Raw genomic sequence first — 15,805 nt, 5'->3', positions numbered from 1 at the left:
TCTTCTAGCACAGCCACCGTGCCGGGAGAGAAGCTTTTAATATTTTGTGATTCAGTCTATCTGATCAATAAATATAGGTGGGTTTATGGCTTTTATATGTAAATGTCTTCTCACGGCCCGCAGCGCAGATGAGAGCGTGTACATTTGTGTGCACATTTTTGGATGTGAGCTGTTGCTCTGTGTAAATTATGTGTAATAAATGTCAAAAGTGTGAGTGATAAAATGAGTGTATAAAGCCTTGTTGCCAGTGGCACACTGTCTTATGCAACTCTCAGGGGTGTATTATTCCTCTGAAGCCACAGTGCAGCCTCAATAGTATGGCTTTATAGGTTTGATGCTATGGTGAGATCAGCTGCCAACCAGAGTCTCTGCTGTGAATGGAAAAAAAAAATGATATTGACGTAAGCAGCATATGAATAAGATGCTTTTTTGCACCGCAGGGAGTGAAGGAGCCAGTTCTACATCCACTGTGTACTCCGATGTAGTAGTTTGGTAGTTCTGTCTGACATCGATAGAATTGGTTTCTCACACAAATCTACAAATTGACCTTTATTGACGCAACCTGACATTTGAATTTTTAACTCATCAATGTTGTTTCATTAACGTGTTAAATATTAAAAAATAAAAAATGTTCTCGTGATGAAAATAACAACCTGAAGAAGCATCCCACATTTGCTTCCATAGTTTGTGTAGCTGCCTTACATGCAGAATGTTCTGGGTTTGATTCCTGGCAGCCTGTTTGTTTTGAAAATACTTGATTAAGGGACTTCAATATTTTGATTTTTTATTCTAATTATTAAAATAATAATAAAAACTAAAGTGGATAAGGATTTCAAATTATACCACTTTCCTTAAAAACTTTCATAAAAACTGCAGTTATAGTAGTTTCTTCTGTATTATTGACACACTTTATATTCCTCTCATGGATCAGATTAAACCTTTTGGTGGGCTAATTCTCGCCTGTGGGTCATATGTTTGACACCAATGCTTTCTTATCTTTTAAAGCGTAATCCTCAAAAAGAGATTCATAGTCGATTAAACGCCGTCGCCGAAAGGATTCAGATTCATCAATGTTCACATCTGGATGCATTTTTAGAATGATTGTCGGCGTCTGATGTGTAAAGGAATGATCTTTTGGTAAGAGTTTCGGGCCGACTGAGGCCTGCTGTGTTAGAGATAAACAGGCAGGTAAATGTTGGCCTCAATGCCATTCATATTCTAATGTTGAAGGCGGCGTGTTGTGACAGTCACAGACAAGGTTATCACTTGCACCCACTACAGCCTCATACTCTGTCTATCTGTCTGTGTAACATCTTTTTGTAGTCGCACACTCTCTTGCCTTTCAATTGCGTGCGTCTTTCTCTGCAGATAAAGTCACCAATCTTTTTATTTCCTTGGCTCGACTCAAAGACATTTATATGCCATAATATTTCAATTCTGCATTATTTAAGTGACATGAATTTTATAAATGCCCTTTTAGTTTAATTTCAGCTTAAAATGATGTCCTCATGCTAAAGGCACTTGAAAGAGCAACATTTTGTTGTTTTTTTTGCTGCAAACTTTAACTCATTCTTTTATCTCCACACTACTTTATGCATGAAAAGGCCCTCGCGAAAGGGAAGAGAAAACCCCGAAACAGCTTCAAAAGCTTCTTTCAATCTTGTCATGCTGTCCCTTCACACACGTCAAAGCTGCTGGGAATACATGTCATCTCCAGCATTAACAGACTGATGCTCTATAAAAGTCGGTGACTCAGATGATAAGTGTGCAGACGTGAATGAATGATGGCTTGGAACTCATGGTGCTATTTTCTTTGAATTCCAAGCACTTGAGGGGAATATTATGGTCATAAATATTGGCGTAAACATCAGCATTCTGCTCGCTGCACTTCTATAGCTTTAGATTTTCGCCCGTTAAAGAGACCAGGAACCACAGAGCCATTATTTTAAGTAAGCCAACTTAACAGTTTGATATACCACTTTACGAGCACCATTTGATGTCATTACCGGACTCTGTCATTCTGGGTGAAAGTCTGTCAGCACTAAACATCTTAAAATGATGCCCCTCCACACTCCTTCGCCCTAGGCACATGGAATCAGACAGCAGTGGTATTTGATCATATTTGTTTCAAGACTTCATTGTTTAATTATATATGCTGCAAATGTACTGTTACACCTATCAACATTGTTAGTGTCCCAGCATACACCTGCTGGCTCTGTGGGAAAATTTGTCACTGGTTCTTCTACCATTAGTCCTTCTTACACTGACTAGAGAGTAGATTCTTTTGAAGAAAAAAAAAAATAGCCCAAAGCATGATTCTGCCAACACCGTCCTCAGCAGTCGTCATCAGTTGTTTGTAATTAGATTTGTTTTCTAATTATGGTCATAAATATTAACACATTTTCTCACATTGTCTGGAAACTCGTATGTACTGTAAGATGTGGTAAAGTTTTGAGAGGCATTACTGTGGGATATCTCTTTTGTTTCTGCCTGGAAGAAATCTGGTCCACCGACAAATATAGTTGATGGCTCCTAGCCTGTTGAATGTTCTGCATTTTGCTCCTCAAGCAACAATCCGGAACGGTGTCCAGGCTCCTGCTCAGCATCAAACAGACTCTGTTTAGATTTTGCTTTAGAGAGACATGGATGAAGATCTGTATCGCTATGGCTGTAAGATACAGCAAATTGGGAAAAATCCCAATACAACAGTCAAACTCTCTTTGGGGATCATGAGAGTCACTTCCATGTTCAAGTGTGTTTGTGTGTGTGATCTCTGTGGATCACACACACAGTGGAGTTTGTTTTGCCATTGAAATCCTCAGATTATAGATGTAGTTTAAGATCGAAGACACTTTGAAGTTATTTATCTTGTCATTTTTTTGTATTCAAAAACAAAACTTTACTGCATTGTTTAAAACCCTTTCCGGGATTTGAAACAGCTTTGTGTTCACAAATCTACTGTGTATGGTAACTTTCTTGCTACGAATAATTAGCTGAAAACAATGAGCAAAGTGGGAATACATACTGTTGGTATATTGTTTTTTTTTTTTTCAGTATTTTTTTAATAGAGCAGTGAGCACAGTAAAAAAGAAATGTGCTTTCTTGGCTCTGCGTGGGAGTCTGTTAATTTCCGTATATGCAAATCAATATAATCTTTATAGAACCAGGTTAAGGAATAAAGGAAAAGTGAGAAAAGTGAAAAAAAGGGCTTAATATCTATTATTTAATAATTTCAAATGCACTCTTGGCTTTAATGCTTTTTATTCCAAATGTTTGCAAGGCATTTGGAATAAGTATTACTGCAGTAATGTCTTGAGTGTCCAGTTTGTATGTTTGAGGAGTTGCTACTGTTCTGATTATGAGGAGATTATCAAGTGGTGGTTGTTCCAACAGGTGTGACATAGGGAGATGTGAGTCAGAAAGGAAAATAGAGCCTCTGGAAAATGGCCCACTGAATTATATCCACCTTCTTTGTCTTAATATATAATTTCAGAAAATTTCACTTCTCATTTTCCTGATTTCATGACCACTTCTGCCAATTTATTTCTCTCAGCGCTCATATCTCGCATTCCCTAAATTGGATCGTCTCCATCTGTGTTGTTGTGACTTACCGCTACTTCCTGTCTGCCTCACATCTCAGGCCTGGTTGTAAGGTGACAGTGGAACCTGTGGTATGCTGCCATCCTGCTGACAGCTCAGGCTTTTGGAGACATCAGTATTTTTTTCCAGACGTGGTAATGAGGCACAGTATTCCTTAGTCTGCCAGTCAGGGTGATAAACCTTGCTCATGGGCCGTCATATTTCAAGGCAGTAGACCGACTGTTGCATTTGTAATAGCAGAAAGGCAGATCATCATATTTTTATTTTCTGCTACAGCTTATACATGAGTAATCTAAGACCCAGGTTTTTTTTTTTTTACAGTTTTTCTGATGCTACATATTCAAAATACAATGGTAACATGCTGCATTATGATACGTTTGTAGCCCAGATGTCTTCAACTGTAAGGGATTGGTTTGTTTTGAACTGTTCATCATGGAGAGCTCATTCATAGAGTAGCACTGGAAGTTAAATGTTTGAGCGCTAACGGCTATACCTCTAGATCAAAATTGATTTAACTGGCTAAAACACTATCACTTATGTTGAAATAGTCAGAAAGAAATCAGAATTTACAGATAAAACCCTTCCCATTGATTAATTTAATAAATAACCGAGCATGTGCCTTGTGTTTCTGTTCTAATAAAGCAAATTACATTTTTAGTTTCTAAAGGTACATTTTAAGCAAGTAATACAATCGTTGAATGAGATTTGGCACAGCAGTAGGTTTTTTTTGGTTTTTGGACAAAATTCAAATAACTTGAAGTAAATTGAGTTCCCAGCAGACCAATTAGTGTAAAGGAATAATTTAAATTTAGAAATTTCAACATAATTTAGATTCCTCATATCACTGGTACAGATGTAATGAAGCTTGACAGATACGCTGAAAAATGTCTGCAGTTGTGGAGAATTGTGGGTAACTCTTTAGAAGCAGCTGTGAATTAATTTAACACCAGTATGTGGAAGAGCTAATAATTGTAGAAAAACTTGCCTTGACTGGTCATGACTTTTCATGACCAATGGTCATTCACTTTTATCTGCGTGCTGCAGTGAATCTGACCTTTTCTTTTTGTGAAACCGTGAAAAGGCAGAAGTTTCTTTATTAGTAAAAAAAAAGAAAAAAGTTTGTGTTTATCTACTTCTTCTTTGCATCGTCGTAGCTTTTCTTGCCAGAGATCGCTAACTTTGTATGCAGATAGTTCCTCCTGTCTTCAAACCCAGCAGCCGATGTAGGTCAGCCATCTCACTGCCTCCCAACTGCCTGGCTGAGCTGTGTGCGTGTGCTTGTGTGTGAGTGCGCATATGTGTGTTTCTCTGGTGTGTGTAAATGCACTGTACTTGCTAGCTCTAGGCAACAACAACCACAACAACAGCAACAGTAGGTGACATATTTTCCTGTGCGTCCTCAGGGAGAAATCCATAAAATATTAATTTTTAGCTGTACACGAACATATAATTGTGTGTTTTTAGTAACATGGCAGAGAATATCGAGCAAATGCTGGGGATATTGATTAAAACAATCAATGACGCTGTCTCTGTTGGCAGTTTTCAACAGCGCTTTTGATTATGAGGGAAAACGGGCCTTTGGCGTCACATGAGATGTCTATGAAGGTTGGTGCAGTGACACCCATCTCTGGTCTCACTCTGTGATCTGGGTTCCTCAGCTGGCCACATTCTTAAAATGTCCACATTGACATCAACATTTTTATATCGTGTAAATACATATCCGTATATATAGTAATGCACATTAGTATGTATCTTTGTATATATAAAGATATGTACTATTCTTTATGAAATATTAATGATATAAATCATTTGAAAATATCTTAAACAGATTCATTTTCCAGGGACTTTTAGCATTATTAGGATTTTTAAAGAAATATATTTTCAGCATTAATATGCGTATACGTTCTTGTACTCTCTGTAGCTCAAAGCAAGGATTTCCTCTTTGCTTTCGAAACAACATACCACGCTTCCATGCACCTGTTTATTAGAACACCAATGTTGGTTTGTTTTCAAATTCTAATTAGCTAAAAAAAGAAAGGTTGGGATGAATCACTTTTAACGAAGCCAGTGCAGGTCACAGAAATGGAAACATCACACCCCCGGGGAAAAACATCATTACCAGATGTGTGTGTACGTGAAAATATAAAGTCTTTCTATTCTTGATTGAACTCCTCATTACGAACCAACTGAAATTTAAAAGAGAGACTTGCAGTGATTGAAACATTGCATTTACATACTTAAGTTTAAAAAGAAAAAGTCCATGGACTTTTATAAGGTCACTTTAGTCCTACCAAAGCCACTATAGCTGACCAAATGCTATTACTTTTCTACCCAAGCCTTTTTTTATTGCTTTGTATTGATCCTATAGTGCAAACATGCTACACCTTCCATCCGTACTCTCATTTAAGTTAAATGCCATTGTGTGCTTGTAAGTCTTGCAGTATATTGGCTGTTTTCATACAGCCAGCTGTTGACCTTAAATTGCATTTGTGCTTCTTTGGAAAGATCACTGTGGTCTTTTGCTCAAACGCCTCTTGTTTTTAAAGGCCATGTCAGAGTTTTGTTAAGTCTGCATCATAGACAGTGTATAAGACAAAGAAGTCAAGTTGGTTTCCCAATCCTTCTGATTTAGTTAAACATGACAAAATGACAGTGTGCTTACAGTGAACGTTAAGGCTTTGAATTTAAAGGAGCAAAATGGAATTCAGCCATTATTGATTCCATTTTGCTCACACCTGTGCTCCTCATGCTGTGCCATGTCAAAAGTGTTTTCAGTGTTTCACCGCCTGTTTAAACCTCCTCTGCTCCGACTGAGACTTTGTGTCAAAGCTTTGTGAATATTTCAGGGCTTTGAGGGAGAGAGCGTAGCTTTTTGTGTCTCTTTTGAGGAACCCACCCACTCGAAGCAGGCAATGAAAGCAGCTTGGTAGATATGAAATATCTGCAACCTGGATAGGAAAGATTAAAAACATTATATTATACTATTAATAATAAACCCTACTGATGAGTCGGTACATTTGATATAAGCTTTTAATAAGGAATAAAAAGAAAAAAGGCATTATTTTAACGGAAAACATTTTTAGTATTTTAATAGTAATATCTTGGTGTGTTTTCACTGACTTGAAGTAAATGGGTAGTTTATTTTACTTTATTTTCAAATCAGCACATTATATATCAACAATTTTTTCTTCTCCGTTCAACATCAAACGCCACAATGGCTATTTATATTCTAACTTATTGGAATTAAGGCATTATATTTTATTGAAATAATAATTCATAATCATCAACATCATCAAGTATTACAATTAGAATTAAAATTAGAAAAATTAGAAGCAAATAAGTGCAAAGAGAATCATTTTTTGAAATTCAAATAAATTATAAAATAATTAGGTATAATAATTAATTCCCCCAAACAAGAAAAATACTGAAAAAAATGACACTCAAATAAGCCATTATTTGTAGCCTTAGAAACAGAATTGTAAGTAGAAATTAAACATGACTTCAATGCAGTTGCCATCTGTTCTTCTCCTTTCTCCAAAGAAGCTGTTAGATCATGTTTGATGAGAATTTCCTTCTTTAGTCTTTAGTACTTTTGCTCAGTGTTAGTATCTTTAAGTGCACAAAAAAAAGTCAACAGACCTCGTGTCCAGGTGTTCACGTGTGAGCTGCATCAGCACGAGTAATAAAAACAGGCGGCACAGCTATTCTTAAATACCCCTGGAACTATCATTTTTAATTACAGTCTAACCATAATATTGTGTTAATCACCTCTTTTTGTCAGCACTGCTCTGGAATGAAGCCGCTCTGACTACTATATATTTATATGTTCTCATTTTTATCTTTCTTGTATTCTTACCTTTTATTCTTGCTACGGCCATCAAGGAGTCAATATTAGGATAATATGTTGTGCTACTATAAATGCTACACTATGCTATATTTATTGTATTGGTTCATGTCAATCTTTTATGGTTTGATTTTTAACCACAAGACCTCAGGGCCTGAGAAATGAGTTGCAATTATAAAGGAAGCAGATTTTGACCGTTTGTGATTGAAAATTTGGATTAGTTCCCGATGGTTGATGGTTAGTTATTACATCATTACCAGTTAAGGAATCATTAAGTGAACTATGGTTTGCAAAGCAGACAAAATTGTTGAGCAAATGAGTTGTCAATCTGATGTGATTGATGTCTGGCTCATTTAGATTAGAATCATCACACAAACCATAAATGGCCAAAATGTGCTCCAATTAAACTTGTCCCCAGCGCTACAAAAGCCCCATCTAAGCTGAGGGTCCTCTTACATTGTACCAAGCTGCACGTAACATATCCCTTCAATCGCCGCTCAACCATGGAAGCCGACAATAGCCAGAAAAATAATACTGGGATGTTGGATTGTGACACTCGATGGTCTATGTGTTGGTACTAGGATTATCCCTGCAGCAGCCAGTATCCAGTGAAGCCAGCTTTACAGTATTCTGTAAACAGCACCTGCCACAGCACTGATCACAGCGGGTTTGTGGCTCTTCCATGCACAGACACTGATGTTTCCAGAAAAGGCTGGAAGAAATTCATATTCAAAGATGTGCTAATTGTATTGTTACTGGGGTTAAATGAGGTTTTGTCTTTATTTGGCGATTTAAAGAGTAATTTTCACCTTGTGAATTCTTGACAATTTTCTTTTTTATACATACAGATAAAACGTTAAAAGTTAAAAAAAGAAAGAGTGCCACTAATGACCTTATTGTCAGTGGATTTGTATGCAAAACCTTTCATTTTTGTCTGTCTCTCTTGGGAGCAGGGCAGAAGTCTGCCAGAAGGTGTAATAAGGTCTTTGGTGGGGTTCTGGTTACTCAGGAGCCAAACTGGGCTGACTCATCTTCATCCGGGAGGCGAGACGCCAGACACTGAAGAGGTGTTTGTCAGTGAGGGTGGAGGAAAAAAAAAAACAAAACAAAAAACCAGCATGCAGGCATCTTGCTAGCATCTTTTATTTAATGACATCAGCCCGTCTGGTCTACAGTCTGTCTGATTACCTTATTGATACTGTAGACTTACTGGTTATCGGATTTGAAAGCAGTCTGGCTTCCTTAAGAGACAATAGCTGTGTAGGCTGGAAAACATGCTGGACAATAATGTAGGTGTCCTTCAATGTCTATCCAATTATTTCCTTAAAAAGTTTACAAAGTTTGGAATTGAATTTGTCCTTCAAAATGAAGTACAAAAATGAAGAATTAACTGTCGTGAATACCTTCTACACAGTAAGTATGCAAGAAAAATAGTGGAGTTCAACCAAAGCAAGGACAGCCTTTGACGTCAGAAATATGAATATGAAGTCAATAGCTGTGACTAGAAATTAGCAAAATCACAAGAGTTCCTGATTAAATTCCACCTCCTGACTGAAACTTACAGATAGGTTCTTTGATTTTTGTCTCTTTTTTTAAAGAATTTCTAGGGGAAGGAAGTCAGAAGGGTTGTTTTTATGCATGACTTGATGGGGAAAAAAATCATATTTTATTTTGAGCAAAAGAAGTTTTATATTTTTTTACACATCTTTTTCACTCTTAAAAACGTGAAACACCCTTAAATATTGTTTTAAATGACCTTTTGAATATGTTTTGTTTTGTTAAAAAAAGTGTCAACCATCCAAATATTAATCACAGCAGAGCTAATGCTGTGACATTTTAAGCAATTATTCCTCAACAAGTGCTTGAACATGAAGTGGCGTTTTCGATCAATCTAACACAAGCTTTTGCAAATTTGTTGCACATTTTCACCACTAAGAATGACTTGAAAGGCTCCTCAGGTTAATGAGTATTTGGAGAGGTACCAACCCATAGACATGTGGTGTATGTCTGAGGAGCCTCTAGCAGTGAACTGGGATAGGAATACTTAGCCAAAATCCCAAAATGTCTCGGGGGCTACAACACCGCCAGAAGCTCGTTAGCTGATACAATGCCTGTCTACATAAACATGGAGCGAGGCTGAAGATTTGTGTGACAAAAGCATCTGTTTGGGTGTGAGCTGCCGTTGCCATGGTTAGGTTCAGTGTCGATGACAGTGAGAGCCGTTACAATAATGTCTGCAACACATCATTTTATAGATGGATCTGTTTCCCTTTCACTGAGTCAAGACCTTCTAATGAGGTACATCACAGACAAAAGACAGATGTATTCGTGCAGGACTGATGATGATTTTGTTACAGTCCTTGACTCGCTGTTTGATGAAGGTTGAAGACCTTAAACATCATGTTTTATTTTTCTTCTCTTTGTCGCTAAATCATTGTTACTCATCTGCTTGAAATGAACTGTCAGTTACAGACACGGTGCATGAAGTAATTAAACCCAGGATAAGTGGGGCATCACATTTTTTAATGAGTCTAGAAGGATCCATATAGCCGTGTGAGAGAGAGAGAGAGAAAGAGAGAGAGAGACTGAAAATGCTTGTACTTCAAATTGACAATCTTTTTTTTTTTTTGGTCACTTTTATTATGAGTTTTTTTTTTAGTTAAATTTAATGACATTTGATTTTAATCCACTAGCATATCCATTAGCACGGTTATTTTTTCCAATATTCTTTCAAACAGTAAACAACCATTATAGATTAGCATCATGTTTTTTAAAGGGAAACAAAACTGACTGTAAGTGTAGTCTTTAATACTCGCAGTGTAATGTAATATTCTCTCAGGATATTTTGTTTTTGAGCTCCACATATTCCAACTGTTCATCCATTTTTAATGGCTTTATATTGTAAAGTGTCGCAGGGGAAGCTGGAGCCAATCCCAGCTGTCATCGGGAAAACGGGCCACTGTACTGATTCTATTCCATGCACATGGTTTCCACAGTGTGAGGAGTGAATTGTGAAATGAAGGCTGATTGTGGAGATTTAAAACAACTGTGGTGACTTGGAATATTGTTTTACAGTTGCTGCCATGAAAAAAAACAAATACATTCAAGTAAGGTAACTGCGAGTTGGCGGTTTCTGAATGAGATATTTAAACACTTTCATAACACACAAATAGAAATACAGTTTGTAAAGATGTATAAGTATTTTCATTTGTGTACTTTCCAATACCAAGTATCGCCACCAATACATATTTTGCTTGGGTTTTATATATGCAATGAACTGTTAAAGGCAGCATATCTATAAATGCCTACTGAATAAAGAAATATCAGGATCACTTCTGCATTTTAGTTGTGATACTGTACACAATTTTTATAATGCTTTCATAACCAGATTTTTCTATTTTGTGTTTTACTCTAGCAATGCCAGTGCCAGAGCAGCCTGTTGAGCAGGAGAAGGGGGCCATGGTCCCCCCGGTGATGCCAGCCGCCAGTGTAGACAGATCTGAGACAGAGACGACCTCTTCCATCCTCGCCTCGGTCAAAGAGCAGGTAGGAAACCTGTAATGTGTTTACGCTAACAAGGACGCTCACATTTCTGCACTTCTATTACAAGGAGAATCAGGATAGTTATCACTGTTTTCACAAATTGAGCCACTCTCCCCCGTTTTTAAGTGTTTAAGGGAAACTGGAGAGCGATTGCTACCGTGGGAATGCAGGAGTGTAATGGATGGAAATGACGGAGATTATGGGCTGAGAGCTGTAGCCAAGATAGTATAATTGAAACAGTCATTAAAATCAGGCCAATTACTTGATGGAGAGTGTTGGAAGGTAGCTGCAGCGCTGATGTGGACTATTGTTAGTTCAGCAAGAGGGAAGAAAAGGAACCGAGGCAAAAGGGCTGAAAGGGAGCAGATGCCACAGTCAGGAGGGACATGTTTGGGGACAAAGACAAAATCAACACCTTTTACCTCATATTAAACTTAGGGCTGTGAAAAGAAGGGGGAAGTGGACAATATAAGGTAAAGTGGTGGTATGGCTTTGACTGTGTGTGTGCATGAGTGAGTTTGATAGAGAAAATGGTTCCACCATCACTGGTAATTATAGGGGTTGTGTATGTGCACAGTTAAGTCAGTTGACTTCTGTGTGTTCGTCCAAAGGATATGTGACAAAGAAGCCTAACAGATGAAATTGCACACTTCTCATTCAGCCTAGCAAAACAAAAACACTATTCAATTTGTTTTGCTTTGGACTCATTTTCTCTGCCATTGCAGTTTAGCTGTTCGGCAAATGCAATACACCATAGATTTATTATTTGCTCAGACACTCAGTCTCTGAATCTCATCTAATTCCCCATGTCTCCTAATACCACAATATGCTGTGTATTTCATCTATTCTCCCGTAATGAAGGACAAATGCTGATTGCACTTTGAGTGTTTTCTCACAGGGAAATTAAATTTATTTCATTTATATTTATTCCCCCATCAAAGGACTTTGCGCATTACTGAAATAATGGACCAGAACTTTTCTAAAAGAAAATGGCTACTCTTAATTTCTGCAGAGAACAAACAAACAAAAAAAGAAACACCCTGAGTTGAAATTGTTTGATTAACAAATTAAATTAAAATCCTTGTTCAGTCAGCAGAAGGAGTCAAGTGTGTTGGATTTTTGCAAGAGTTTTGCTGTAAAACATCCTGTCAGCCACTAATATAGCAGCACAGAGCCACAACCAATGGCATGCAGCCACGGTGATCCACATTTCGCAACATTACAAAGTAGTGCACGTGAGAAATACCTGCCACACTAAATTATATTTTCCTGACGGCACTTTGACAGCCCAATATTTCATTACACAAAAGGGCTGCAGAAAACCAGCTTTTCTTGAATTCCTACTGCAGTAGAAATAAAGATCCAGCTAACCTCTGTGTCAGACACAGGGGAAATCAAAGGATCTTGGGTGAAGTCTTCTTTGGAAAAATAAAAAAAAATGTTTCTCCAGGTGCTCAGTTAGAGCTAAATGGAGATCAGCAGTGAGGAAAGTGGATGTATATATTTGCCAGTGCTACTCACAACCAAAGACTGCACTTAAGAAATGAATCTAGACGTTAAATATGAGGAATTTTAAGGTTGAATTTCAACATAAATAGTTTTTTTAGCTTATAGTCTCTTGTTTAATGGAACTGGAGTTCAGTTGTTGTATGAATAGAAAACGACAATAGTTGATTTCATGTCTTCAGTTGGAGAAAAATGAACAGATCAAATTAACTTCACAGTTTATAGTGTAGATGTTTACCATTGAATCTAAGTTTGATTAGGTTTCCTTGCAACACACATAGTACTTAATAATAAATATATTATATATATTTATTGTGCTCACATGTGTACATGTGTATATGTATATATGTACACACAGTATATAAATATATATACACGTGTATATGTATGTATGTATATATATATATATATACATACATACATACATATATATATATATATATATATGTATGTATATAACATACCTATGTGTGTCTGTTAGTATTGAATACCAGGATGTTGCCCTTAGTGGCCAAAACTATGGCTCTTATTTGTGTGTCCGTGTGTGTAAGATAAGTCATACTGAGACGTCACGGTCGGACTTGATCAGCTTTAATTTTCTACCTGTTAGTCTACCCTTCTGGAACATGTGAAGGTTGTGGCAGCAGTGGCTGCTTCCTTACAACAAAATGACAAGTGAACTATTTTTGATGTCTTTACTGCTGCAGTCAAATACTGGAAAATAAAATGTGTCAAATAGAAAGTGTTATAGCCGTCACTGATGATGACTTCGGGGGAAAAAAGATTATTAACTGTCAGAGATAAAGATTCAGAGAACAGCATGGCTGTGCTTCGGGACTCACTCTGTAGAGTTATTCAGCTAAGCGCCTACTAGTGGTCACTGTGAAAGTTAACCATCCACCGGTGTCTACCCAAACTTTTACCAAAAGGCAGAATGCTTATGTAATCCAGGCTGAGAAATGTAGTTGTACGTCACACTGTTCCGTCCTCTAGGGGACAGTGTGGTGCAGAACAGTCAGACCTGCTAAACCCGAAAATAAAATGGTTTATAACTGACTGAGAAAATCCCATTTGCATGACTTCACCTTCTTAAATCTTTATATTTAGAAACTAATTATTCTTTATGTAGCGTGTAAATACAAAGAAAATTAAATATCAACATAACATTTGTAAACTCTTGCTATTCCCCGATGGCAAATCAATTTCCTTTTCTTTTGTTTAATTTTCCACCTATGGTGTTGAGGTTCTGAAGAACTGTGTTGCAACATGTCTAAAGCTGCCTCCATGGGGCTCCACAGAGACTAATTTATTCAGCTCTCCTTGATTTACAATTTACCACTTTTCTGTGAATGTTTCTTTTTGTTTCTGGAGTTGTTTTGACCCTGTTTTCACAAATATGCCCTTGTGATTTATTCTTTTATTGTGCAGATTTGCCCTATTCACTCCAGCTATAAGAGTACTATAATATAATATTCTATACTGACAAAACCAAATAGATTAATTAAGCTCCAATTGGTAGATTAGAGTCATTCAGTGACATGACCTTGTGAAAAATTCTGCAGAAACAAAATATAAAATACTTTTTGTACATTTTAAATGTATTTGTTATAGAAATTGGTAATAAATCTACTTTGTACTAATGAGTTTTTACTATTATTGTCATTATTGTTGTACAGAGCCTCTGTCATTACCTTTATCTCGGCCCAATTATTGACTGCAGCCTGTTATAGTGTTTACAAAAAAAGCAATTTTAGGTCCACTGGTTTTATTAAGAAGTCAAATTACCACTGATTACATTATTGTTTAAGGCTTGAGAGTCAAACATTTAACAAAGAGTGGCAATGGTCATTATTGATTTTCTTTTTTTTTACAGGTAATTAATTGTATTTAACATCTACTTCATTAGTAACGTGGTCTATAACTACAGGAACTTGTAGAAAAGCCTTGTGTTCTTGAACTTTAATAATCACACTTTTATATTCATACTGTAAAACTTAGTACAGTGATTAACTAAATACAAAGATTTAAGACTGCACTAAATCATAAATCCTAAAAAAGGCATTTTACCAAAAATCCATTGAAACAAATATAAACTACTTCAATCATTGACCTAAATCCTGATTTCAGACTTTGGAAAACTTGAATTTAAATTGCGATTTTTAATTTTTAATTATCTTTTCTAATATTCTGTAATTTCCCTCTGCCTGCTGATGGTCGTTTTTGCTTTTATTTTATTTTTTTTGTTTTTTGTCTTGCTGCATGTGAGTGTCAGCAAAACCCCCTGAGTTTTCAAGGGTTCATGACTGTTGGAGGGTTTCTGTAGGTGAAAGGAATACGGTCTCGCTCTGAGCGGAGAGAGGCATATATATTCCCTCCTCCATCCTGGCAGTTTTTCTTCAGCTTTTTTTTTTTCTTGCTGGAGTTTGAGTGCACTTGATTGGCCTTTAGAGTGAACTGAAAACTTTCTCTTATATGACTATTGACTCCGCAGCACTTAAACAACTTGCTTTGTGTTATCCTAATGGATGTCTGCAGAAGAGGTGATTGAATGTGTGTTGACGGTTGATTCAGACTCCACCAGACTGAGATGTGCTAAATTGCGCTTGTGAATGTCATTTGTGCTTTGCTTCATAGTCTTCTCTGCTTCTCTGCCCCCTTTAATGTCCCCTCTTTATTGATACCCTGTCTATGGCTGTAGCTGTGTTGGGCGTTGACAGCCGAGCAAATTATCAATATGAAATTCCAAATATCGTGGTGACAGGTGTTGGACATCTTATCTTTGCAAGTCAATTGCAACAAGATGAGGAAATTAGTTAGAATGACCCAGGAAACAATGTCTCGTCAAGCAGGGAAACACAGTGCAAGGTCAGTGTGCCGACAAGATTGGTTGTTGATCAGACATTATACTCAAAAACAATGGCAATAACTGTAATCTGTACTGACAACAGAAGAGTGGAGAGCTTGTTTGTTCCAGGTCACCACAGATGACAACAAGAACTGGTCATCATGGGCTTTTAAATATTTTCAGTGTTTAATCTGCAACACAAATTCATATAAGGGTAGATTCATACATATTTGCTGCGAAACCCAGAAAAGAACAGCTCTGTCAATAAATAATGCAGCTTTGGCCACTATGGAAAGAGCATCTGCTGGACTTGGTGTGAAAAAGAATTCTATAATTTGCATGAAAAATGCACGAAATGTGCAAAGTCCTCCATGATCATAGATGAGAAATTAAACCTCTCAAACCCTCCCAATTATCAGATGTAGCTGCATGTCATTCCTGAAAATACTACGTTACCCACGAGACAG

The 15,805-nt window shown here is 37.0% G+C and overlaps 1 protein-coding gene across 3 annotated transcripts in view; it reads left to right on the top strand.

Annotated features, from left to right (window-relative positions):
- ctnnd2a (catenin (cadherin-associated protein), delta 2a) overlaps positions 1–15,805 on the top strand; it is a 179,198-nt gene that overhangs the window by 16,728 nt on the left and 146,665 nt on the right. For all 3 annotated transcript variants that reach the window (XM_008307473.3, XM_025054410.1, XM_017031645.2), the window contains exon 2: positions 10,860–10,990. In XM_008307473.3, coding sequence (XP_008305695.2) covers positions 10,862–10,990 — 129 coding nt within the window. In that variant the 5' untranslated portion in view covers positions 10,860–10,861. The remainder of the gene's footprint in view (positions 1–10,859; positions 10,991–15,805) is intronic.

The sequence above is a fragment of the Cynoglossus semilaevis genome, chromosome 3 (assembly GCF_000523025.1).
Source record: "Cynoglossus semilaevis isolate Cse_v1.0 chromosome 3, Cse_v1.0, whole genome shotgun sequence".
NCBI classification, from domain to species: Eukaryota; Metazoa; Chordata; class Actinopteri; order Pleuronectiformes; family Cynoglossidae; genus Cynoglossus; species Cynoglossus semilaevis.
Note: the sequence above shows the minus strand (reverse complement) of the source record. Positions and strands in the feature narration are given on the sequence as shown.